The sequence below is a fragment of the Passer montanus genome, unplaced genomic scaffold (assembly GCF_014805655.1).
Source record: "Passer montanus isolate IOZ18808 unplaced genomic scaffold, ASM1480565v1 scaffold66, whole genome shotgun sequence".
Taxonomy (NCBI): domain Eukaryota; kingdom Metazoa; phylum Chordata; class Aves; order Passeriformes; family Passeridae; genus Passer; species Passer montanus.
Window position 1 is genome coordinate 5485551 of NW_024371704.1, and position 25867 is coordinate 5511417.

A 25867-nucleotide genomic window follows, 5' to 3' on the forward strand; every position below is an offset into this window, starting at 1 on the left:
TTAGGGATGCAGAGCAACTGCTTTTTTTCCCCTCTGTTCTTCCTTGGGGTCTTTGAAGAAACAAATACTGAGCAGCTTTTAAAGCTTTTAATTCTCTCTAGTCCTGTATAGCAGGGACCCCAGTTGAGAGGTTGCACACTCTTTCTCCACACTTTACACATTTTTCAAGGAATCCTCCTGCACTACGTGTGTTCATCCTGAAATAACAGCTGCCTAGTCTGTGTGTGCGTGGAGTCATACAATCATTTAGGTTGGAGTGTACATTGTCACCCTCCACAAAAGTATGCCTGTGTCCTAGGGCTGCATGGGGTGGAGGAATAGGTACACACAGACACACACATCATTGTCTTCTGCATATGTGCAATAGATTTTATATGCATTAGGACATTTTGTAAGATCTGGATCGTGCAATCCCCTTCAATGAAGCAGAGGGGTGGAATATATTTGGCTAGCTCTTGCAGAATCTAAGATGGGCCATCTGTAATAATATATCTTTGAGTAGGCTGTTTCTGCAGCGTCATCATACTGACTAGAGTCAGATTCTTCCTTGGCTCATCTAGACACCCGCTTTATATGACCTAGAAAAAAAATATGGGGGGTGTGTGAGAGGGGTGTATTTTTAGCTAAACTAAAGGGTATAAGCAAGGTTAAAAAAATAGGGTAATACAGGAGCCTCATAGCAACACTTTCCAAAATAAATGAAGTGGAACAGGCATTGTTTCTCTGATTTTTTTAGTGCCTGTTGATACATCTGGGGAATATAAAAAAATAATTTTTTGTAAATTACCAGCTCTTCCCATGTTTTTGCTTCATAATATGCAGTCAGGGCTAGAAATACACACTCTATTCTGTCTTTATATAATATAGAATTTAGGAGTTGCGTGGCCTCTTTAGTTTGTGGCTTTAATTTAACCTACAGTGGTACCTATTTCCTAACATTCTGTCTTTAGTACTGAGTATCTGTGAATATATCACTATTTAAAAAACTAATCTGAACCTATTACAGTATCTACTTTTAGCAAGTTCGTATTTAATGAATTCTCATTTTCCACAGCTTTGTTAAAACCACCTTACTCAAATGATCTTTTTAAAGTTCTGAGTATCAACCATTCTAGCAGGTCAAGCTGTGTAATAACCTTGCATTAATCAGCAGCTAAGATTTATATCTGTACCTGCAGCATCACACTAGGATACCCGAAAATAAACAGCATGATGTTTATATTAGTCATGTAACAAGTGTCTTTCTCAGTTTGGTCACATGCATTTAATTTAAAATACATCCAGTAAAGAAAAAAATCACTTGGCACTTTCTGTTTCCATTTTAAGTAATCAATTTTAAAATAGAAGCAGTACAGGATATGTTTTATAAGAGGAGCTATAAAGAAGAGGACAGATTCTTTCATCACTCCAGAATGTCTTTGAGGAGGCTTAGAGCAGGTGTAGAGGAGAGAGCCTGAGGCAGCCCTGGGCTGTCCTTCACCTTTGCCTGCTCTGGAGCACAGGGGGACTCCCTGCCAGAGCTGTGGACACCCAGCCCGTGGCTCTCCTTACTCTTTTATCCTTCTCCCCTTTTTCTGTTTGCTGCCCCCTCAATGTAAATTGTGTGTTGTTTGAGGCGTTCACCTCTGTAGAATAAGCAGGCTGTGATCCAGCATGTGCAAAGGGCTCTCAGGCTGCTCTCTATGAGAGGAATTACATTCAGGCAGGACTAAAAAGCCCCACTTCACAAATGCTGCAGAACGTAGTGGAACTGGAAAAGTAAAGATTTGGGAAATAGTTTAGGGTCAACAGTCTCAAAGCTTTACAATTCCACCTGTCCTGTAGGAAGGGAATATCGTGTTCCAGGAGAACTGTGTTCTTCTGTGGAATTCACCCCTGAAGGCCAGCAAATATTCCACTGGACAGGTGGAATTTTAAGGCTATGTATAGCATTTCTTGAGATGGGTGCTTGTGTATTTTTTGCTCTCTCACCATCCTTTCACTTAACAGCATGTACTTGAATACTGTGAGCTCATTTTGAATTTATTGGACACCTAGTACCTATTGAAAGTATAAATTTCAACAGCACTGTAACATCCAATTTAAAATGCAACATGCTGCATTATTTTTCCTTTTGTATTTAAAGGAAAACATTGAACACACTCAGGCAACTAACAGTGGCAAAAATTAAGTGGACCTGGGTGTAGCAGTCTCAGTTGCCTAGAAGCAGAAAACCAACCAAGGATAACATTTTTGTTGTTGATACACAGCAAAGTCAGCAGATTCAGAATTAAATTTATGACTATTTGGCATAGGACTTCTCATTAGTGATAGACAAAATTTCACCTCCCAAAAGTAAGTAATACCTTCTGTATGCATAAGTGGACTTGACAAGTAACTTCTGTTGCAAGTTGCAGTTCATATTGCCTTACTGTATTTATTGAGTCTCGGTAATTATATTTCAAGACATGTAGCTAATACAGCAGATGGTCCTTCACCCTTCTAACTTGTAAAAGTTTTCATTAGACAAATAACTGTTTTCCTAGTATATAGTTCCTTAGAAGCTGCTTTTCTTTCTAAATGGCAGGCTTATCATAGACCTGGAGTATCCAGGTGAGAGCTATGGATGGACAACTAATAGCCTGATTTCTACTGAAACAAGCTCTTTGGTATAAGTAACTTAAGCATTGCAGTGCCCACTTCAAATGTTGACCAGCCTGTGAAAGACCTGTCATAAACCCTCACTTGAACTGCTCAGGAAAAACACAAATCCCCCTGCTGCATATCTAAGAGGAGAAGTAATATTTGTATTGACTTGGTTTTAACAGTTGCCCTCAGGTACAGAAGTCCAGAATAGCCAAAAAACCTGCATGAATACAAGCTTTGCTTAGTTTTCCAATTGCTGTGTGTCTAAATAAGTAATACAGTATGAGAAGACGTGTCAAAAGGTACCATATCGAGTCTGTTAACGCTGAAAGTTGTGATTTTCAGAGGGTCAAGGTACAGAATGTTACATATACAGTGTGTGTGCAGTTGCATATGCATGTTCATAGACATGACATGAGTTCAACAAATATAATGTCAAAAATTTGACTCTGTGCCATTTGTTTCAGGCAGTTATTTGGCAGAAGACCAGGGTATCAGATCACAAAATGGCCTGTATGTCAGTTCTGGGAACAGCCGTTATGAGCAGTATGGTACCTTTTCAACACTGCTGCGAATATCCTGAGGTGAGTTTTAACTTCCTTCTCCCAAATTCACTTCAGGTCTGTCAATGAAGAGAGCTAAAGAAATACTCAAAAAGAAGGAGACTTTGAAAAAGAAGGTGTCTCTCCAGATTGACATCTGATTAATGCACTTGATTCTATTACTGTCCTCTCCGTAAAATTAATTGGTTTGGTGATTGAAAATCCACTCCAAGAATCACCTCGTCAGGACTCATGTGGCACTGATCAAATGGCAGTAAAAACAGTTGTGATGACAAATGCAGAATTGCTGATTGCTCAGAGCTGTCTCAGTTGGGATTCCTGGCCCACAGGCAGGTTGTGCTCTCATTAATATCCAAGCATTTAGATGGTTCTCATCTTCATGGCCTCTTAGCCTTGTACTCTGTAGAGTATTCCCTCAATTTCAGTGGGGGCACCTGAGCAGTGAAAGAAACACATACTTAGAAGGGTAAGTTATGCAAAACTTCCACCAAACGTGTATTTCAACTAAACACTTTCTGGTTTTCAAAAAGTTCTGTGTACTTGGCTTCTTTTTCCCCTTCTGATAATGAAGGAATTCCCCATGATACCCTCTTTTGTCTAATGTTTTCAAAAAATTTTTACTCTGCTTCTATTTTTGTTGGAGAAATTTTTTATTAAAGGGGAATCTTGCTACTTTGGAACCTTCTAAGCTGCATTTTCCTGTATCACATAGCAATAAACCTTGACAGGATGACATGAATCACTGTAAAGTCACAATGGCTCATAGACACAAGTTACCAGTGCTGCATTCAGCATGGTGCTTAATGTTATTCAGACTTAAAGGTTTCACTGTTTATATGTGCAGCTTAATAGCATTATTCAGATTTAAATCTTGAGTTTGCCAGAGTGCTTTTATACAGGCAGTAGAATGAGGGGGAACAAAGCAAAGTCACTTCTTGTACTTTACCAAGATTTAGTTGTTTATGTCTGAACTGAGCATCCAGAGCTATTCTTACCTGAACGTAGCTTGGATGTGCCCCCAGGACAAGTGCAGGGGGCTCCAAAGGGAAGATAAGGGGGTATTTAGAAGTGACTAGCTTGGAGGAGGCACTTAAGTTCTCACATTACTTCTCTGCTATATTGTGAGGCATCCATATTCCTTGAATAGAAGTTGGAGAACATTCCATCTCTCTCTCTGTCTCTAAATAGTGTGTAAAATACCATGTGCATCATTTATAGGTGTATAAGTGACCCATGCATAATGTTGACGTTCAGAAACTGGACATTTCTAAACTAGGCAGCCAAACATTATGGAGTGACAGAGTGAAGTTGCCTGTGTAATCATTTTTTCCTCCCTTGTGTGCAGGTATTGGAACAGGTATTTAAGGGCAAGGCATACACTGTTTTTTTACCTTCCCATTCAGTCTGTCTCTTGTTTGCTACACAGACCAGAGGGCAGCTCTTTAATTCTTTTAACTCCTATTTCATTGTGTAGGTTCATGCTCCTTTGCTGCAAAGTCTACTCTGAAGACAAAACTAATCTTGCTGTTCCTTACTGCAGAGTTTAAAACTTCAACAAGTGATCCAGGGATTTTAAATACTTGCCTTCTTGAAAACATCTCCATTATGGGCACTGAATGAAACAGGAACACATTTCAAATTAGCTTTGAAGCATGCCAACTCAGGAGCTATGTGTAAAATAAAAATAAAACCAAGAAAATAAAGAACCAAAACAACTTTTTAAACTCTTCAGATTCCCAGTCGTGTAAATGGATATAGATTCATTTGGGCTGAAAACTTTCACAAAGAAAATTTCCCTAGTGTCTTCTTTTCCTAAGAATGTTAAGTTTAGCAACTATATGTGCCACTGGGAAAAAAGTAAGTATAAAGAAAGGCATTCTTCTGTCCACCTGTCACAGATATATTTTAATGCATGTAGAAGTTGTGGTTTTTATTAAGGTATTAATTTTGAAAACAGTTGATCTAGTATGAAATCAAAGTTTCATTAATATTTTCCAGTCTCTGTAATTTTGTCTTTATACTTCATATACTTTCATACATGAAAATTCTACTAAGACTAGTTTTGTAAATTGTAGATAACTTTTAATGAGTATACTGATATTCTACATGGCTGTAAATAGTAACAGCAGTCAGCCATTTCTAAATCTGGCAACTTGTTAAATGAGTTATTTAGAGACTTTCAGTTTTGCTTTAATGTTTTCTGTATATAAAAATATTGTTGGAAGTGAAAGACGTGTACAAATATTTGTGAATTGGAAAAAGAACTTGAAGTGCAGAGGAGGAACATTGAGGGAGGATGTGCAAAAGCTGCAGAATAAAATCTCAAAGTGCTGCATGTTGTTTTCTGATAATCATCCAACAGATACTTGACACCTCTTTAATTTGACCAGTGGTGTTTGGTTCTTTGCGACGTTGCTGATCAGAACACGCCAGCTTTAGCACAGAATGCTTGGTACAAGGTCAAGAGGGAATAAGGGAGCACATGAGCAGATAGCTGCGTGACGTCGATGAATGGGAAGGATAGGCCAAGTCCCATGGATCTTAAATTCCATTTCAAATGCATGATAATTTGGATTTTAGCAAATACAAGGGGTTCTGCCAAAAGCGGAGCTTATGAGGACTCAGTTCTGTGTTCAGTGATCCACCCTGCTACCAGAACATTTTCCAGACTTTCTCATATCTCCAAAGTCCTCATGCTACCCCAGTGTTCTTTCACCTGTTAGTTTGGGCAGGTGGAGAAGGTCAGTGTGTGGGGCAGGATGTGGGCTGCCCAGGATGTCAGTTCTTGCATGCTGCTGTTCCTGGCTTTTGAAAAGTTACAATTGCCTTTTCTTCAGTAACGTCATTATCTTGAGGCTGTTCTCTCCAAACAGCTGTCAGTTATCACAGGAATTGTGGAAATACATCTTTGGGATTTCTGCTTCTTTATCTGATTGATTTGACATCCATCCAACAGTTTCAAAGCTGCTTAGTGAGGGAGAGGGGAAGAGATGGGACAAGCAGCACGAGTCATCAGCCTTATTTTGACCTGAAAAACCTGTTAAAGAATCTCAACAGAAAAATCTTAAAACTTGGAGTTCATGTTAGGTACACAAATCATGTGCTGTTTCCAAGGCTCCCTGGCAGTGCTGTGCTCACAGGTTCTGCTGCAGCCTGTGAATCGTGGGTGCTCAGCACTCTTGAGAGTCAGATGATTTGGATACAGGTGGCGTAGGTAAATTTAGGTGCCCTGAATAAATGCCCTGTGACAGGCTATTTAAGGTGCTCTGTACACAGAGAAGGAGGGATTGTGTGTTTTGGGCTTTCCCTGTAGGGGTGGTTCACTGCTGCCCTGGCCAGGTTGGGCAGCTCTCTGTGCCTTTGGCTTGGACAGGGCTTAGGTTGGCAACCCCACAGTCAGCAAGCCAAGAGCTGCTGGCCTGGCTCTCCACGGCCTCAGCTCCAGACAGCATCCTGCTGCAACTGGCAGTCCAGATAGGAAATATGTCAATAAACTGATCAAGAGAAATAGATACAAACCCATCTTTCTCAGCCTATTTTTTTTTTTTGTCTAACTGCCTTTATCTTCGTATATTGTAGCTGTTGAGAAGCAGTGCATGCATTTGAATGACTTGGACTCCTGTACAATTTTGTTTTACTATCTCACCTTTATAAAAAAACATTTTGGGTCCCTTAAAGGACTTTTGCACTGTATTTGTTTTATCATTGCAGATAAATCTTTCTGGATTTCTCCCAAAAGCTGAGTCAGACACATCTTTGACAAGCCTTTCAAGTTCAGAAAGGAGTTTCATTTTTATAAATAATCGTCCAGTTCTTCAGAAGGAAATACTGAAGGTAACATCCTCTAGCTTTTAATTCAAGGAATAAATATATGGTTTCTTTGAGGACAGAGACATCTAAGCAATCTACAACTTTTTTCCCCCCATGCAATAGTTTAGAGTATTACAGGTGAAAATACTAACATTTACAACAGAAAGCCCTGACACTGCTGGTCCCTCAGTTTTATTCCATTTGCTGCAGTCAGACCACAGAGCTGGAGGTTGTGTTTTTGGCTGTTTAACAAAATTAATTTCAGGTGTTCTATGCAAGACACCAGAATAGTTGATTCTTTGTATTAGCCTGTAGAAATCACCTGTGCAATTTCCCATTAGGTGAATTTATCTAGTTTGTTGTAAGAGAATTCTTCTGTAAAATAGTTTTGATTTTGACCACTTCTAGCTGTGGGCTTATCAAGCAAACACCCATGCTTTCCCTTTAAATTTGTGTGTGCATTGGGTAGAAATGAAAGTGATAGTGCAGCAGCATTGGCTACAGCTAGGCATCATGTAGGCAGAATTTGATACTCTTGGGTTTCTCTCACTACTGAACCTTGCAGCACTTCACTTGGAGCAGCCTTGCTGTCCTAATCCTTGTCATCGCCAGGGAAGAAAATCCTGCTCATGCCAAAGTGTTCCTGCAGGTTTTAAAGTGGACACAACGATAGTTTTCAATTGGCAGACAAAGCTTTGTATATGTAAACCCTGAACTTATGTTGGTACGTTAAATGCTGAATAAGGGTAATCCATCTCCATGTATTTATTATTTGATGTGCCTGGCTCTTCTGGGAGTTCAAAGCTTAGTTTGAATTCCATGACAGTGATGGTTCCTTAATGAGAGCAGGGAAGCCTGGATTCAAGGTGGGATTCAGCACACAAAGTAAAAATACAGTGCCCTGTATGAAAAATAGGCTATATATCACATTTACCTCCGTGCTGTGAGGGCATGGAAACCTCCAGGAACTGGCCTTTTGGTGATTATTCTGGCATACATGAATACGAGGACCTTTTAAGCATTTCTTTAACTTGAAAAACTGATAAAACCAGCAAACCAGTTATGCTTTTATAATGTCAGATTTTGTTTCTGTGCATTTTTGTCTGTTTTATTGCCTTTACTGACATCTCTTTATTACATCAATCTCTAGTTAATTCGACAATACTACAGTCAGGTGACACAAAAGGACTGTACTCGTTTATATCCTATTTTCTTTTTGAGTATTACTGTACCTGCCTCTGCTGTGGATGTGAATGTAACACCTGATAAAACTCAAGTTTTGCTGCATTATAAGGTAATTAAGGTTTGTTCTGTTTCTTAGTTGTCAGTCCTTATATAAGCATGACAAGGGCCTTGGGACTACCAGAATGTTCAAACATAAACACTGTCAGGGAGGTTTTGGGGTTTTTTTAGTTGCATGACAGCTTGCCTTTGTCAGAGCACTGTTTTGATCAAAAAGTACTGAACAGGCTAACTGGAGGATTCTTCAAAATTAGTTTCCCAGATCATTTAAAAGGTTTTGATGCTGTCAGATATATGCGTGTACCACTTTGGTTTCAGATGGCTTTACTGTGAGAGCAGCTAAGTGGAATTATGCTATGTGGCCCTGTATAAATTTCATGCTTAACTTCATATTTAAACCAAGTAATCATTATTTAAACACCACCATTAAGGTGAGAGTGGGCAGGAGGGGAGTTGATTTCTCATCAAAGTACTGTTTTGTCATTATGTGTATATATTATTGATGACATCAATTAAGTGCTGCAAAAATTAGAAGGGTTTCATTGGTGGTTATTAATGTGCTTATTCAAAGTGAATATAGGTAGTCACACCAGTATATTAATCCTCTTATTCATAAAAAACTTTTGTATTTGTCTGTGTTATTCTTGTAAATGTCCTGCCTGTTAAAGGCCACTTGTATGAAAATTAATACAGCATTTTTACATTTGATTTAGTTTTCCTTTGGCATTAGAGAAAGGGTTGGAGTTTCTTTTCTCTCTTTTCTTTTTCTTTTTTTTTTAACTTTATTTCTATTTTTGGGGGTTTGGGTTTTTTATCTTGCTTATTTCCGTCACTTGGTGCAAAGTTGAATTGGAAACATGGACCATGAAAGTAACTACACAAGCACATCCACATGAAATTGGATGTTGCTGGTGCACCTGTTTTGGCTGTAAACTTCTAATTCCGTATAAGGTAGGAATAACTTTACATGATACTAGTTTAAGAAGTCAAACCCCCCTGGTTTAAGAAGTTATAAAGAAAGTATTTAATTGGTTTTGTGATATCAGAGTAAACTAGTGAAGCAGAATATATGTCACAAAATATTTGAAGTTGAAAGTGTCCAGTTCAGAATCTTTTGGAATGTGTGAACAACTGAGATGCAATGATCTGCCCAAATTTGTCTAAAGATTATTCCAAATACGAGTACTTTGCATATTGTTCCATATTCTTGGTATCTGGCAGTTACATTTTCAGGTGCACTTGTGTGTATGTATTTTCTTTTTTTTTTCCAGGAATCTGTCTTACTTGCAGTTGAAAATGTGTTGAAATCACTGTATGGGCCACTACCTGCTGCAGTCCCTGGTGGAAGTAATAAAACAGATGTTACCTCAGAAGACATGTTTGTTCATAGAACAGACCAAACAGATGTGGCTGTTAATGAAATGGGACCATCTGGAAATGATGAGCTACATGCTCATACTTCATTCCTTTCACTCAGCAGTGATGTGCAGAACTGTCAAGCAGGAAAAAACGCAGAGATCTGCTTAAATCATCAGACGTTTAGTGGTGATAATGTACACAGTTGCCTGGACAAAAGAGAGGTTTCTAAGAGTGATGCCTTTCCAGACAGTTCCTTAAATTTATTGCGTGAGGAGGAACAGAATGGACAGAATGTGGCTGATATTCAAAGTAATAGTGTTCCTGTGGACCCTGAGTCTAAAAAAGCCAGTGAGCATCTTTTGAGTTCTGATAATATTGACAAAATAGATAAAAATGAGGAAGCCTTAGTCCCTAGGGGCTTGCCTGAGATCTCTGCTGATAGCTGGAGTATGGGAAGTGCATTTAAAGACAGTCTGGGAGACAAGCTGGAACCTGTTAAAATCTTGATTCCTGAAGTTAGAGGGACAACTAATAAGCAAAATGAATACGCTGGTGAAAAAAGCAGTGAACAACAAAGCTCAAATCAAAGCATAAAGAAAAAAAATGTGATAAGTGAAAAATTTGGACGTGTGACAGCTTATGACTTAATTAATAGCAAAATAATAAAGAAACCAAAGTCTGCATTTGAATTTTTCACACATGAGTGTCGTCCAAAATTGATAGATGATAATCCAAAGACCAGCATGAATGACATCCTGCTGACAATTGAAGAGCAATGGAAGAATTTGAATGAAGAGGAAAAACAGAAGTAAGTTCAGGCTGTGTCTTGCTTCTGAATCTGGAAGCTACCAAAGAGTCACTTGTAATGAATTTTAAAAAATTGTAACATTCCAGTTATTTATGAAAAAATATATAATGAATTTTGACTAGTGAAGATTAGAATTGGTATTGTTTCACTTCAGAGTTGTTGTGTTTTGCTATGAGCAGTTGTGCACTGCAGATTGGAATTACTCCTGGCACTGTGCTGTGCAGCAGTTGGATTAGGGACAGCAGTAGTTAGGGACAGTTCTGCTGAACAGTTATTTAAGATAACAGGCAAGAAATTGACTGTTTGAATCCTACAAACTTCTAAGGGCAGCCTTTACAGTATCACTCCCAATGCACTGTCCTTGAAAACCAGCACAATGATGGATGAGGCACTGTAGAGTTCTTCTGAGGTTTTTCAACTTTTATTATTATAAAGTCAGAATTCTTTTTTAGGAACTTTGGTACTCGAACATTGGGTGAATTCCATTCCCCTAAATTTCATTTGTATCCCAACCTAGGCTGCCTCAGAATTGTATTTGCAAAACCCAGTCAAGTGACACAAGGAATTACTTTTCCCCCTAACCAGCTGTTCCATTGCTGGTTCAGAGACTACAGCACAGTCTAAATTTTAATCTGTTTCAAACAAGACCAAGTCTCTTCCTGGGTTACAATCTGTGTAGTTAAATCCATATTTTTCTAAAATGAATTGTCACTTAGTTTTTGAAAGCCATCTACAAGAAAAGGAAATATTTTAATAAGACATCTGCATTGTTCTGAATGTTAGCTGTATCAGATTTAAGTGAAACCTTTTCACCCAGCTTCTGGTTTACCTAATTTAAAGTTTACTATGCAAGCAACATGCCATGATCACAAACCTATATATGTGAGAAAGTGTTTTGTCCATCTCTACATAAGCAGAAATATTAATGTAATAGTAGAAATCTACTCCAATTATATTCATGCTTTTAATGAAATGAAACAAAAGGTTCTGCCAGCTGTTTCAGAAAATTTTAATTTGCTCTGCTTTAGCTTTTGAGATTTCATGGTTGCTTTCCTGGTACAACTGTTATGTTAAAGAGTGTGCCTACAGATTAACTTTGCATTAGTTCAGGAAGGAGACCTCTCTGGTAATCAAGTTTTCCTTATATGTAGGACTGAATGCAATATATTACACACAGTGTATATATACTTTCCTTATATGTAGGATTGAATCCCATGGCTGTTGAAGGAAATTAAGAATTCACCACCAGTTGTATCAACAGATACCAGATTTCGTTTACCTTTCCACATTTGAGATCTTAAAATTGCCTCAGAGAATAGCAAATAGGAGGAGATACACAGACAACTTTTCCTGCAGAGCAGCAATCCAGAGGACTTGTGGCAGAGAACATAAGTCTTGCCTCCAGGTACTCTGGATAAATTGGGCCACCTAGAGGTAGCAACAAATGTAAATACATCAGGGCAGCCAAGTGCCACAGCTCTACTTCATGCATCCTTGCTGGCACAACCCCACATTTCCTGGGCTCCAGTCCTTCATCCTTCTGTGATAAAGTCCTGCCTTGTGCAATGGGTGTGCATGGTTTCAGCATCTCTGTTTCTCTCCGTGGCCCCTCCATCGGGTCTCAATTAATTTAAATCCCTTTTGGGAGTAGTACAAGCACCAGATGTCTCGTAGTGACACAGGATGGCCTTTTCAAAACAAGCCAGCATTTATTACACAACCGGAATGTCAAATGTTATGGTCTTTAGGTTATAATAGAGGAGGAAAGCTCCGTGCATGTCCATGCTGGCAGCATCACATATCCCCCTGCTTTGCAAAGGGTTTCATGCCTTGCAGTCACTCGGCTCCTACTTAATACAGCTTGCATGTGTTTCTGGCCTTCATGTTTCCTGCATATCAGGCTCAGGTAGGAGAGGGAAGAATCCTTCCAAGTGCCATAAGAGTGGCAGGAGTAGTTACCCTGAAGGTGTAGGAAAGGTTCAAAGTTGCACACATTGTCATGGGACTAACAAATCACCTTGTCAGCACTCTGCAGTAATTCTTCATGAGTAGATTTGTACCTTGGGAGAAACATTTTTTCAGGTAGCGTGGTCTTTGCTGTCAGAGTTTGCAACAAATACTCAAATTCAGATTATTTGTCTTATATGGGCTGAGAGACATATATTAAAAGGGGATTTTTAGTATGCTTATTAATTTGTTTGGGTTTATGTTGCAAGGGGGATAGAATCTATCATTGGTCCATTTTTCTAGTTAAACCAAAGCTGCCTTTGAAACTAGACTTTGTTCTACTCTTCCACTCTCTGCTTACATCTAGTTTTGCAAATTATCTCAGCTTTAGGTTTTGTAGCGTTAGAAAAAGATCCGGAATTTCCAGTCTTAATTCACAAAGCAGAGAAATGCTGTTCTTGTAGCACTTGTTGATTATATGTTATTCTGTAGAATGATTTTCAGAAAGGCAAAGGAGTTCCCTCATAGTTTGTAAATCAGCAGTTTTTCTTTGATTCTGGGCAAATCACTGATATTGATGTGTATGAATTTGGAAGATGCTCACAATCAAAGTTTTTAAGATTAGAATTTTTCTGGTGGTAGCCTAAACTGACAGGCAAGTTGGACTTTGTTTGGAAGTGCTTTCATTTCGGATTATCAGTCATCAAGATTAGAATTTTTCTGGTGGTAGCCTAAACTGACAGGCAAGTTGGACTTTGGAAGTGTTTTCATTTTGGATTATCAGTCATCCCTAAAGGCTCAATTCTCCTACACTTAAATATTTTCCTGCATTACAGTTAGGTCTCTTCAAAACAAAGTATTTATTGATCTGGTCAAAGCTGTAAATGAATTTGGGATTAAAAAAATTCTGTTCAAGTGATTTCATCCATTCATTTTAAAAGTAGCAGATGTTTTTTATCTCAATGTTTGCTCCATATTTTCTAGGACGTGATTTATTGCAAGAAACTATTTAAGCTGACTTTTTTAGTTAACTAAATATTGGTACCATATGTGAATGCTAGCACATCATAATTAATTGCAAATGGTGACCCTTTTGTTGACCTTAATTTTCCAGCGTGCATACACATAATTGAATCAAACTGTTCCAGCAAGTAGCAATAAATAAATATGACCAGCTAAAATACTTATTTCCAATGCTAACATATGATAGTACTACTTTTTTTTTTGGTTTTGTTTTAATTGAAGATTAGACTGGTTTGAATTACCTTCTAGAATTCAGACTATCAAATATGGGCAAAAAGAGGCAGTTCAGCAAATCACAACCTTTGCTTTCAGAAAAGTAAAATTCATAAGCAGTAGACAAGCATAAACCTGGGACCTATAAATGTTTAGTTATCTCACTGACATTTATAAACTCATTAAGAATCCATTCATGTTGTAGAGGTTTAGTATGTAGTAATGTTTTAACCATTTAGACAGCATTTAGGAGTAGTTTTTTATTGACTGTTTTTGAAAAATCTGTAAGATTGATTATTACTTACATATATAACCTCTATTCTTACACTTCATACAGCTAATTTTAGGCCATTTGAAATCAAATAGGCTTTTAAGTAAGTAAGACTTGGGGCTTGGGAAATTATTCAAGCTCCTAAGTCCTGCTGGGTCCCATGGCCTCCCCTGGAAGGCTGTACAGTTCCAGAAGCTCAAACTGCTTTGTGAATTGAGCTGGATGTGCCTGTGACAAAAACTCCTTCCAAAACTCTTGATTTGATTGCAAATTAAACAGGGGACTGAGGTGGAAAGAACCTTGCTGTAGATCTTTATATTGTGCACTCTATTCCTTACAGTAATAGTTCCTCCCCCTTACAGTATTTGAGGTTTTGCTGGCTGTCTTGATGGAGGAAGATTTCCTGCTTTTGTTCAAGATGTGATGTAATAGAGGCATCGTCACCATCTCCATTGCAGTGGGCAGCATGTTGATGTGGGTACTTGAATGGACCATGGATGTGGTTCTTGGCTCTTGAAATGGTTACCTTTCCTTCTGCTTTAGTGTGTTAGGGATTGGGGTCTGGAGCTTTTTATCTGCTGATGCTACTGGTTTGTTTTCTCCTTTAAGTTATGAAATAAAAGCCACTAAGGACCAGGAACGGTACAACAGAGAGGTCAAGAAAGCCAATGCACAGCCAATGCACCGACCAGCAAAGGAGGCAGAAAAACACAAACACAAGCTGAAGAGTTCTTCATCTGACCAGCAGAAACTTGACAAGATATTTCAAAACCAGATTGAAAAGAAGGGGAAACTGGAACAGCCTGTGAAAATTGTGACAGTGCCTTTTTCTCTGAGTTCCTGTGGACGTCACCTTCAGAGGCAAGAGAGAGATGTTTCAGATGAACACGAGCTTTTCCTGATCCGTCGCCAGAGTTTTCCTGATGTCTGGATACTTGCTTCTGAAAAAAATGTCAAGTTGCTGAATCCATATAGACTGGAAGAGGCCCTGCTATGTAAGAGATTATTGGTGAACCATAAGCTTCCGGTAGAGAAACTGGACAATCCAATTGTGTTAACAGACAGGTATAGTACTATTGAGCAAAAATGTGTATGTATGAAACATCAGATGATAATTCTTTGTAGTAAAACTCTGGCAAGGCCCTGTTTGCTAATCCTGTGCTCATTTGTGCACTCATTTATCTATTAAAACAGAGTTTTGGTTTTCATACTTTGATCGTGAAGCACTGAGCACACTTGGTCCTTTTCTAGTTGAAATAAGTATGATTTTGACCAGTTTCATTGGTAGTGCAGCAAATACAAATTTCCTTCCCCAGAAAAAAATTAAATGCTCCACATTTTCACAACTTCACTTTAGCTGATTTTCCTCCAAGAATTAGGAAATGGTTGATAGAATTATTATTACTGTATGCCTAAGCTTGGTCCCCTCACTAAGATAAGTGAATAGTTCTCATTTTATTCCTTTAAACCATTGCTTTTCCAAAATACTTCATAAAATCTTGGTGACTCCTTATCACGTAATGTCTTTTTCTGTGGTTTTAGCACACATGTAATTTTCACATAAGGAATGTTGGTTTTTAACACTTTGGGGATTTTTTTTTCCAGTCTTATTGGTGGATCTCAGTATATGGCTGCTCTTTATAAAATGCAGAAGAATTACCAGAGTTTCCGTGGATCAGGTTATTTGTCAGATCCAAGGCTTGTAGCAAATGGATTCCAGATAAAAGTGATAGAAGGTATGATGATTTTAAAATCTATTAGTTGCATTGGAGCTTGCTTCCTATGATTTAATGATGTAAATTATTGTTAATGTAGATTATGTTATTCTACATCACCTTGTCATTAGCATTCTGTTTCCTTAACATTGAGATTTTATTTTGTGGCAAAGAATGTAGTCTTCCACACAGAGCATTGAGTAATGGAAACTGATGACTGAAGAGAAAACTTTAATAGTATTTCAAACAATGCTCTGAAATGCATGTTGTCCTCACTTCTTTCTTCTTTTCTCAAAATGCTTAATGCCCATATGCTTAATTGCCATTCTGATATAATATAGATTAAACTGATAGGAATTCCTGAGCCCAGGCACCTTCTGGACGTATATGCTTTAGCTGGCTATTGCTGTACTGCTGAGCAGTTGAGGAGGTCCAGTAAGGAGCTGCATCCTGGTTCATGTCATACTTTTCTATTAAAATTGTAACCCAGAGCCGAAAGGGGCCAGCAAAGAGATGGTCAAAGGATCACCACACCTTTTCTCAGAGTTTGATCTGAATACATTTTGAAGGAGTATATTTTCAGTACCTCTGTTGATCACAGAAAAATGCATTTCATATAAGATTTTTTTACTTTATCAAGAGAGCTCAAAGGTCCTTACATCTTTCTGAAGAATGCTTTCTAGGGATGCATTGGAAACACAGGGGTGACCCAGTGGAGGTTCTGCAGATCACGAATTCTATAGCAGAATTCCAAGAAAAGCAAGCGTCTTTGGGGGTAGCACCTAGCTGACAGCTCAGGGAAAAGATTGGCCATAAGAGCTGTTAGAAATGCTATAGCTTTGTGTGTTACAGATCCCCACATATGTACAGTGATGACAGATGTACTGTAACATATGGGATCTTTTAAGGGTAGATACAAAAAAGGGATGTAGACCAACTCCTTCACTCAGAGGCTGGTTCTTGTGAAGAACAGAGCCAAAGCTGTTTTCCTTACTGGATCATGCACAGCAAAAACATAGAAACTTCCTTCTGACTGACTAAATCTCTACATAAATACCAACACCTTAGTAGAAGAGGTGTTGGTATTAATCTTGATAAAAATCATGGAGTGAATGATTAGGAAAATAAAGCACATACTGTAAGAGGCTGCTCTTACATGGTTTACTCAGACAAGCAAATCAAAAGCTGAGGTGGTCTAGGATAGGTCCTTAGGCAAATATGGGAGACAGGGATTGTGGCTTAGCACTTTTGCTCACCAACCTTTTTTTTAAATCCTGATATTCTAAGTTTGCTCAAAATCTAATTAATGTAAACTAGACATGAATAAATTGAATGTGAAAATTTGAAGATAAATAATTTTTCATGTGTCTTGTCAGTCATATTTATAAGCTTCTGCTGATGATATTATAGCAGTTACAGCCTTTTTAATTAAAAGAGCATGCCACTGTAGATGAAAATAGAAACAGCAGCAAACAAATGGAATTTATTTCTTCTTCACAGCTTTTTTCCAACTGACCCAAGGATTTCTTCTTAGTCAGTTTCTCCTATTTTTCTTAAATTTGTTCCTGAAATACACTAACTTCTACAAATACTTATTAGAGTTGATTTTTAGACACACAGGTATTAATTTTTAACATTACTAATGTGTCCTTCTCTGGGAATTTCACTATGATGTTTAAGGTTATTTAATTCATAGATTCTTGTAAAATCTTTACAGAAAGGGACCTGCATACCAGGACTGATTTGTCCCACTTAGACCTGAATATTCTTTAGGATCTCTCAGCTCTGAGAGAACCGGTTTGTTTCATAAAAGATCTTTCACAATCCTTATAGAAGCATTACTTTTTTTCAGTCTGTATTCAGTGTCTGTTTTTGTGGGGTTTTTGAAATTCAGACACATCCTGAAAGAGAGGCATCCTGATGTTTTTGAGCTAGAATTTCCTTCAGAAAAGTTATGTTTCTTCAGGGTATATTGTCAATTTTTTTGGTCCTGAGGTTCCTACTTTGCATGGTGGATGATGCTTTCTGTGGAGAGGTCCTGGAGTGGCAATGTGCCATTAACCCATGGTAACTGGAGAGTTTCTCCTTAACGGCATCCATAGGAGAACACCAAAATCCCATTCTCTGTGCATACAACCTTTGTAACTAATTTTTTCCTAACTTCTTGGATTAATTGGATCACTCCTAGTATTTGCTGTTTCTCAGCTGAAAAGTCAGCTCTTTTTCTCTGTCAGGGTCATATTCAGCAACAGCACATTCAGAAGTCTGTGTTTTCCTCTGGGACTTCAGCCCTGATATTGTCAGAACAGATAGTCCTTTCTGACTGCTGAATGATTTCTCATTAATAGACCCTTATTAGCACTTGTTAATATGCATGGCTTCCTTTTTCATCCTGAGTGAATAGTTTTATTTTCTGTAGTAGAAAGTTTACTTTCTCTGCCAGAGAGATCCTCTTATGTCTCAAATAAATTTGTTGATTGATTAATTGATTGATTTCTTAAGATTTGAATTTCAGCATACAAGTAGTATTTCTAGTAATTCCTTTTTGCTAAATAACAAGCCTTTCTGCTGATCTATGCAAATAAGTCTGTGATGCCATCATAGCTCTAAGATACCTCCCAAAACAAGAGCAAAGGAAATGTAGCTGCTCCAATTTGGCATTCAGAAATTTTAGTCAGAGAATAAGCTTTCCTTGACCCATGGTGGTTTCTTAAGAGGACTGTCAGTTTAGTAGGTTGCACTGATTATTTGTTCAAATCTCTACAGATACTCTTCTACCAAATAAGAGAAGGACCCAGAGTATTGTTACTCATTACCATGTATTAAGTCTACTCATAATACCCAGATGCTAACTTGGAACACTGGACCTCTTGCCTTTGGTATTGTGCACCCCACTAGGACAGTTTCCTAGATGACTATTGGTGCCATAAGTTTTAGCTTTCATATTTTGCAGATTCTGTACTGCCTTAGTGTGTAACTCTGAACTTCATATAAAGTGTGAGCAAGTTCTCCTCACAGTTTAGTCAGACAAAACAAACATTTTCCAGCCCGAGAACCAAGGACACCGTTGCAGCTTTGGGCCCAAAAATTGTAAACAATGGCAAATTGAGGGGAGCAAACTGGGAAGATGGGACTTCATACCTGAAGCTGTAATTGGACAGTTAACCCCAATATGTAAATGGGCCAAAACTTACAAAAGTGTGAAAATTCATGACTGGTCATCCATCTTGGGTCCATCTTGGGTGTAGCCACAGCTGGGCTCTTGTACTGCCCAAGGTGTATCCTTTGAAGGTTTTTTAATAAATTCCTATTTTATTCCTTTAACACTGTCTAGCCTCTGTTCCAGGTAGCCTCTCTAGGCATCACTACAATGATTTAAATTTAAATATAGGACTTTATATCGGTTTATTCCTTATTTCCTTATGGTGCTGGAGTGTTTAACAAATCTGACTGCTTATTTATTAAAAAACCCTGAGCAGCTGCCTTAATTTGGGAGGTGACCAGTAATTCCTGTGTTGCATTAGGTTTGCATCTCAACTGATCTTTTTTAAAAATGCTTCTTTGCAGTTCAGAATCTTAGCTTCTGGTAACTTGTGGCACAGAGGGGCTTTTTATGAAGATTTTCATTCTTATGGTTTCTTACATGAAAAACAACCCACCCAGAAAGTATAAATTTTTCCTTATTTGAGTGACATGTAAGGGGCAGTGTCATTCATAGGATAAAAAATTACTCATTCATTAATCTTGGGATTAATACTCAGAAATTGGATTTTATTTCCTTGCAGTGCTTGGAATTCATAGAAATACAACTCTGGTCTTTAATGGCCAATACCTTTTAGCTAGTGGGGTGGTTCTGATCTTTATTTACTTTCATAATTTACCAGGAGTCTTTCTCACAGGCCTTGCTCTGAACCCCATGGCACCATGTGGCACTAGATACTCTACTTCTAGTAGGTTTTTGAAAGGTCTAATTAGCTGTTTACTTCCTGAAAAGAACTCAGTTCCACGTTAGTTTTATTCTTGTTCTGCCATTTTGGTTGGAAAACTCCTTAAATGTCTGTATTTTCACAAATGCACCTTTGGATGTTAATTTTTGCAAGAGTGTGGGAGTTGAAGGCCTTGCTTGCCTATTGTTTCATTTGAGGATAAGTCTGCCCCTTGAATGTGTTCTTGCTAGAAGACAGAAAGGAAATCTACCTTTACTCTCTTCAGAGACTCTATATGACTGCAGCCAGAGTTGTTCCAAGTGTTCTTGGATTTTGGAAGTGTCCCATCTGCCTCATGTTTTTGGTAGGCTAAGATCTTTGTATTGTCTCCCTGTTTCTCTTAATATTATATTAACTGCTCATCAGTCTAAGGAGTTTTCAACTAGATTTTTCTCTGGATAGCTCACAGTGAAAAACATGTTGTGAAATAGCCAAGAAAATACTTCTTGCTGTCAGTGTGTCAGTTAAGCAAAATCAATGGTTTCTTTGTGGAATGTGCCAGTTGTTGTAATTTGCAAAGCTGTGACGCTGAGCTCCAGTCTGTCTTCCACTGCCCTCCCACCCCCTCGTGTTCTGGCCTTACTGAGGCTTCAAGTGATGCTACCTTTGGGAGAGCAGTCTGTTTGCTTTTACTTAATAAAGCAAATTACTTAATACTCAGTGTTCTGGGACCTGCCAGGCATTTGTTTGCTCACAGTGACCCCTACGTGCAGGGAACACTTCAAGAAGTAAGATGGATTACTTTCTGTCCAGTTCTCCTTAAGATGTGTTTATTATATGTGCCTTCACTGCACATCTGTCTGTTTGCCTTTGGGAAAGGCCTAGAGAGAGATGGGAATTCTTGGCTGGAGAGGAACTGAGAGCAAGGAACACACCTTAGCTGGTATTGTATGAATGCTGGCTCTTGGGCCATGCTCCAAGGCAGGCTTTTAGGGTAGAATTGTCTGGCCCATGCAGTCAACATGACTATGTCCAAAGAATGTGCTTATAAGGCCTGAAAGAGCAGTAATAGATAAATAACCCATTGATCTTGGTGATACAGACTGCCTCAGCTCTTGTAACCCTCCAGTGGAGAACCATGCTGCAATTTAATTTCAGTTTGATTTTGACTACAGTCTGGGAGATAGACAGTGTTATAGAGTCACCTAATCTAGGTGGCAGCTGGAAGGGAGCAGTTTTTCCTTCCTTACAAGAAGGAATTATCCAAAGGTGATTGCAAATGCTTTGTTTGGAAGGAGAAAGGGGAAATTTGTAACAATGAGAAATCCACATTTTTACTTACTTGAAGGCTAGTTTATTTGTTCATGGAATCACTTTCCTTGGAAGTTGCAAAATGTTTCAGAGAAACTACTATGGCAACTGTTTGAGAACTGCTGTTTGAATACTCAAAAATCCTAATATATATTTTGTCAAAAATTTACAAGTACACTGAGGCTTGGACATCTGCTTATATCATCAAGTGTTGCCAATATCAGAGTTCCTGCAGAGGCTTGCAGATAAATACTTGTTAATCAGCATGCAGTGGGGCTACTTTGCAGTTTAAAGAATGTTAGCAGAAAAGGAGAGTGGTACACAAACAGAAATACCAAAGAAATAAACCTCCCTTAGCCAGGGTTTGTATTGGTTGTTCTTATGTTAAATTTTCAAGCCCAGTTTGACTTTCAGATGGAAGAGGAAAATGGTGAAGTCAAATCTGGCTGTCAAAATTTGCAGGTGGAACAATGGCTATTGCTGAAGCTGAGGAGTATATGAGGAAATGTTTTGCAAATTCAGAACCTCACTGTCATAAAATTTTAAAAGGAAGCACAGGAAATACAGGTTTTTAAACTGAATGTCTAAATACCTGAAACTTAAAAAAATTTGTGTCAGAGGGCTAATTATTAAAAGGTTTTCAAATAGACTAATTCCTAATTTTAGAGAGAAAGCAGCATAATCAAATGATCTGGAATAGTTCCTCAAATCTAATCTGTAATTAAATCAAAAATAGGACAGAAAATAAGAGAAAAGAGCTGAAGGAGATTTTAAAAAGAGATTTTATCTTTTCCTCCTGTCCCTTACTGACAGGCTTGCCCATGGGGGAATATTAGCATAGTACATCATCTTTCCTCACCTTTATATCTGCCAAACTTTCATATAATTTAACATTTTGCTTTAAGCTGAATCTGAACACAGGTTTTACGGTATTATATAAAAATATGTCTCTGCTTCCTGGCTGCAGTGAGGGAAAAGCAGCTTGAAAAAGAGAAGGAAGACAATTCTGGGTGAAAAATGAAATAAAGTTTCAGATGTAAAGCAGTGTTTAATACATAGCTAGAAGAAGATTATGTGATTTTTGAGGGGAGGGGGGATGAGGGGCTGTTCCCTATATCAGATTCCCACTGGTCAAAGTATCTCATGCCATGAAGCTTAAAAAGGCCCAAGAGCATTTTTTACCCAGTGACACACCCATATTTAGGGAAATTTCAACCTGCACAGTTATCCTGTTCATCTTATTTAATGACTGTTAGGTAGTGCCTGGACATGGATAACTCAGCCTCATTCTACCAGCTAATGAAAGTACATCATGCTGACTTATGATGCATACATATTTTCTCTCACTTCTGAAATATTTCTTGTTTTTGTTTGGATTAGGAACAGGAATTATCTCTTCTGAGAGTTTGGAACAATCTATTTGTCTCCAGCTCTTTTGACTTTACAAAAACCATTTATGACTTGAGCTGAAGGTAATTTATCCTTCCTGGACCATTACATGAGAGTGGATTTATTTTCATTAGTAATTCAGTTTTTCTATGTCTGTGTCAAAGTTTATGCTTGCTAGACTTGTAGGGGAGGAAAAGGGAAGGTAGGTGTGCAGGTTGGGCTGAGGTTTCTGTGCACACAACATGAATGAGAGGATAGCCTGAATGAGAATATGTGAGCCTGACCACGAGAGAACTTGCTTCTAACTGGCAGTGGAAAAAGTTGCTGTACCAGAACAACTTCAATCAATTTTTCTTTCCTGAAATGTGAATAAGAAGGGAAATCATACAGACCTCAATGCTTGAATACATACTCTATTAGAAAGGCTGTTTCATTTTTTATTCATCATTCCTACTCAAGAGTTTTACCTGCTCCAGCAGTGATAACATATGAATGATAATATAAAGTTAGTCACAGAGCCTCTGGTTTTATGGGTTTGAACTTTTCCTTAGGTGTAGTAGGAGAAAAAACTGCTTTTTATTTCAGTAGAATCCAAATTTATTGTGATAACATTTGAACTCTACAGATGTTTAAACCACTTGCATAGGAAATAGTGCCAACACTGTTTTAATTTTTTTCAAACTAAATTGTGTTTTATTTCTAGCTTCAACTTTAATTTTATGTATGTTTAATTAAAGTCACAGAAGCTTTAATTAAAGCTGTGCTCAATACTAGGAATGTTGCAAATGTTTTAAGCATTAAACAGTGCCAGCTAGGATTTGGATTAATGTAAGCTGAGACATTTGTGATGTGAATAAACACACATCATCATAATGAAACATTGTGCAAATAAATGCTTTTCATTCCAAGGGAGGAACAAAAAAGTTTCCTAATTGTGTTGGACTAAAGTACTAAATTACTTTGCATCAGTTTAATTTTCTGTGAATTGCTATAGAATAGAAATCAAAGCAGTGCATGAATTACTGTTTTGTTTTTGTATTTTCAGGTGCTTCGGCTACAGAAAGTCATCTGGAAATAGAAGGGATGGCAAATTGTCTGCCATATTATGGAATTTCTGATTTGAAAGAAATTCTGAATGCAGTAGTTAACAGAAATGCAAAGGAAGTATGTGAATGTAGGCCTCTCAAAGTGATAAATTACTTGGAGGTGAGACAGAAGCTTTCTTTTAGTATTAGCCAGCTAAACTTGTAATAATTCCTGAAAGAGCTTGAAAATCTTTCTTCAGCTTTATGTTTTAATTAGTTCCATTGTGTTCTAAACAGAAGTTACTCTTGAAAAAGAGAGTCCTCTATCCTCTCTGAGTTGTGTATTCCTTAGCAAAATATTTCCATCAGATATACCCAAAAGCAGTCACCCAGTGTGATATAACACATGCCAAAAGGTGATTTTCACAAAGTGTTTCCAGTGTAAGACACTTTTCAAACTGGCAAGGCATTTCTCCATGTTAGGATACAAAACTGCCACAGAATGGCAGTAACTCATGTGAATGTTCTCTGTGCAAATAAATAAATTGTCCATCCAGAGACAGTAATGGCATGAAGTTTCAGAGATAACTGATAAATGTGGTACTAGTTGATGCTGGAGTAACCAACAGCAATAGTAATCACTTCCTGTCTAGCTGTTTCACTAATTCTCTTCAATTCCAGACCTCTTCAAAAAGGTTACCAAAGTATATGTAAAGTCTCTTTTTACTTGGGCATTTATAAGATACCTTCCTGAATTGGGTTACCTCAAACTGGGACCTAGGCACATACTTACACAGGGTATAAGTTTCGTCTTTTAAGCATTATTACACAAATATTTCCCTATCTTGTGAGGGTTTGCAGCAAGTGATTCTGTTATGTACTACTGAACCAGTCTCCTGCACTCAGGAAAGAAGCTTAACGAAGGGATAAGTTCAGTGTTGAGACAGCAGTGGTTTGTAAAAAGCCCCAGATAACTGTAAAAGCTGTTATTCAGAAATAAGCACTGAATTTTTTGGCCATTCTGGGAGGTTAAACACTGGAAATGCCATTCATTGTCATGTTCAGAATCACAACTTCAATCATTCATTTCATGTTTGAGCAGGCAGCACGTCTGCAGCTTTTGCTGTCAGTAGATAGATGAAGAAGAAAGCACAAGTTGAAGCAGCAGCCTTACAGGGTATAAAACAGTCCACAGTGATCTTTTTCCCACTTGGAGGAGTGGGAGAAAATCTCAGACAAAGAAAATGAGATGATTTAGATTAAATCATTATGAATGGTGCTCAGGTTTGTACAGTATGAAGGGAGGTTGTGTGCCACATACATTTCTGTCTAGGTAATGTGACTTACTTACAGAAGGGAAGGCAGTGGCAGGGAATCCCATCTTGGAGGAAACACAACTTCTTTTTGAAGTTCCTTAGTTCTTTGAGGGAGGGTGGGTGCTTCAGCAGTCACTTCTGCTTTCTAGTGTTAAGTGGATGCAATAGACCATAGTAAATACAAATTAATCTATGAAGTTTTGCTGTAGTATTTTTGAAATTGTACTTACTGACTGCTTGAATTAATTTATGATACCTCTAAAGTTTGTGGTGTGAAATGTGTCTTGTGAACTAGTAAACATGTACAGCTGATGCTGGTGACAACAGGAAATAAGAAACACAAAGCATCTTGCAAAAAGACATAACCAGGGGGCTGATTGTGCATGCCTCCATTGTAGAAATGTCATGAACTGACCAGTAAAAATTGTTTAAAGTTATATTTAGATTTCTGAGATTTGGAATATTTAGCAGCAGAAAAAGATGACTTTTAAACAGTGAGTTTTTAATTCCTGTTTTCTGGTAGCCATAGGCTGATGTGTTAAAAAGTGGTATTTTAAAAACTACTGGGGTTTTGATTTTGTTTTTCCTTTCCACAGGGAGAAGCAGTACGTTTAGCTCGGCAGCTGCCCTTACATTTGTCAAAAGAAGATGTGCAAAACACAATTTACAGGATGAAGCAACAGCTTGGAAAGGAAAATAAAGGCTGTGTTCATGGTCGTCCTTTTTTTCATCACTTAACAGATATTCCAGAAGTTGACAAGCACAACTCCATGGAAATTATTCAGTAAATGGAACATTTTGTTTGGGGTCATACTTTTGTTGCTTAATTTTGATCACTACTCTGTAATTTCAGTATGTTTTGTGCAAAGCTTTTGTTAAATGACTTTTCATTGTTACATGTTCACCTCCTAAAGACTTCATTTAAATAAAAATGCTATTTGAAAACAGAAAAAAATACTCTAGAAAAACAACTCACCAATATTTTTTTAATTTATTAAAGAAATGTTCTCAACTGGTTTCCTCCTTCTCTTATTGCTGCAGGTTTAAGAAATACCACTATGTCAGAATTTTTTAGATGTGAAGTGGTTAGAAGTTGCTTTCAACAGAGCATGGCAAAGTTTATTATACTAAGGACTTCAGCTGTTAATATTCAAAGGAATACCAGATAGCTGTAAGTATTTGAATATGGCATTGCCATATGAAGTTATTATAGTTAGATTTCTATGGTGTTGTATTTCTATTTGGAAATTCTTAGCTCATGTAAATGAGTATTGACAGTCCGAGTGTCCAATCTCCAAAAATTCTACACTTACAGAAGTGTGGT

General features: G+C 37.8%; 1 protein-coding gene across 2 annotated transcripts in view; it reads left to right on the plus strand.

Moving 5' to 3' along the window:
• Nucleotides 1-25555, plus strand: part of PMS1 (PMS1 homolog 1, mismatch repair system component) — a 43464-nt gene extending 17909 nt beyond the window's left edge. For both annotated transcript variants that reach the window (XM_039728652.1, XM_039728653.1), the window contains 8 exons: nucleotides 3093-3209; nucleotides 6900-7022; nucleotides 8149-8292; nucleotides 9512-10407; nucleotides 14471-14926; nucleotides 15467-15597; nucleotides 23248-23408; nucleotides 25140-25555. In XM_039728652.1, coding sequence (XP_039584586.1) covers nucleotides 3093-3209; nucleotides 6900-7022; nucleotides 8149-8292; nucleotides 9512-10407; nucleotides 14471-14926; nucleotides 15467-15597; nucleotides 23248-23408; nucleotides 25140-25331 — 2220 coding nt within the window. In that variant the 3' untranslated portion in view covers nucleotides 25332-25555. The remainder of the gene's footprint in view (nucleotides 1-3092; nucleotides 3210-6899; nucleotides 7023-8148; nucleotides 8293-9511; nucleotides 10408-14470; nucleotides 14927-15466; nucleotides 15598-23247; nucleotides 23409-25139) is intronic.
• The last annotated feature ends 312 nt before the right edge of the window (nucleotides 25556-25867 follow it).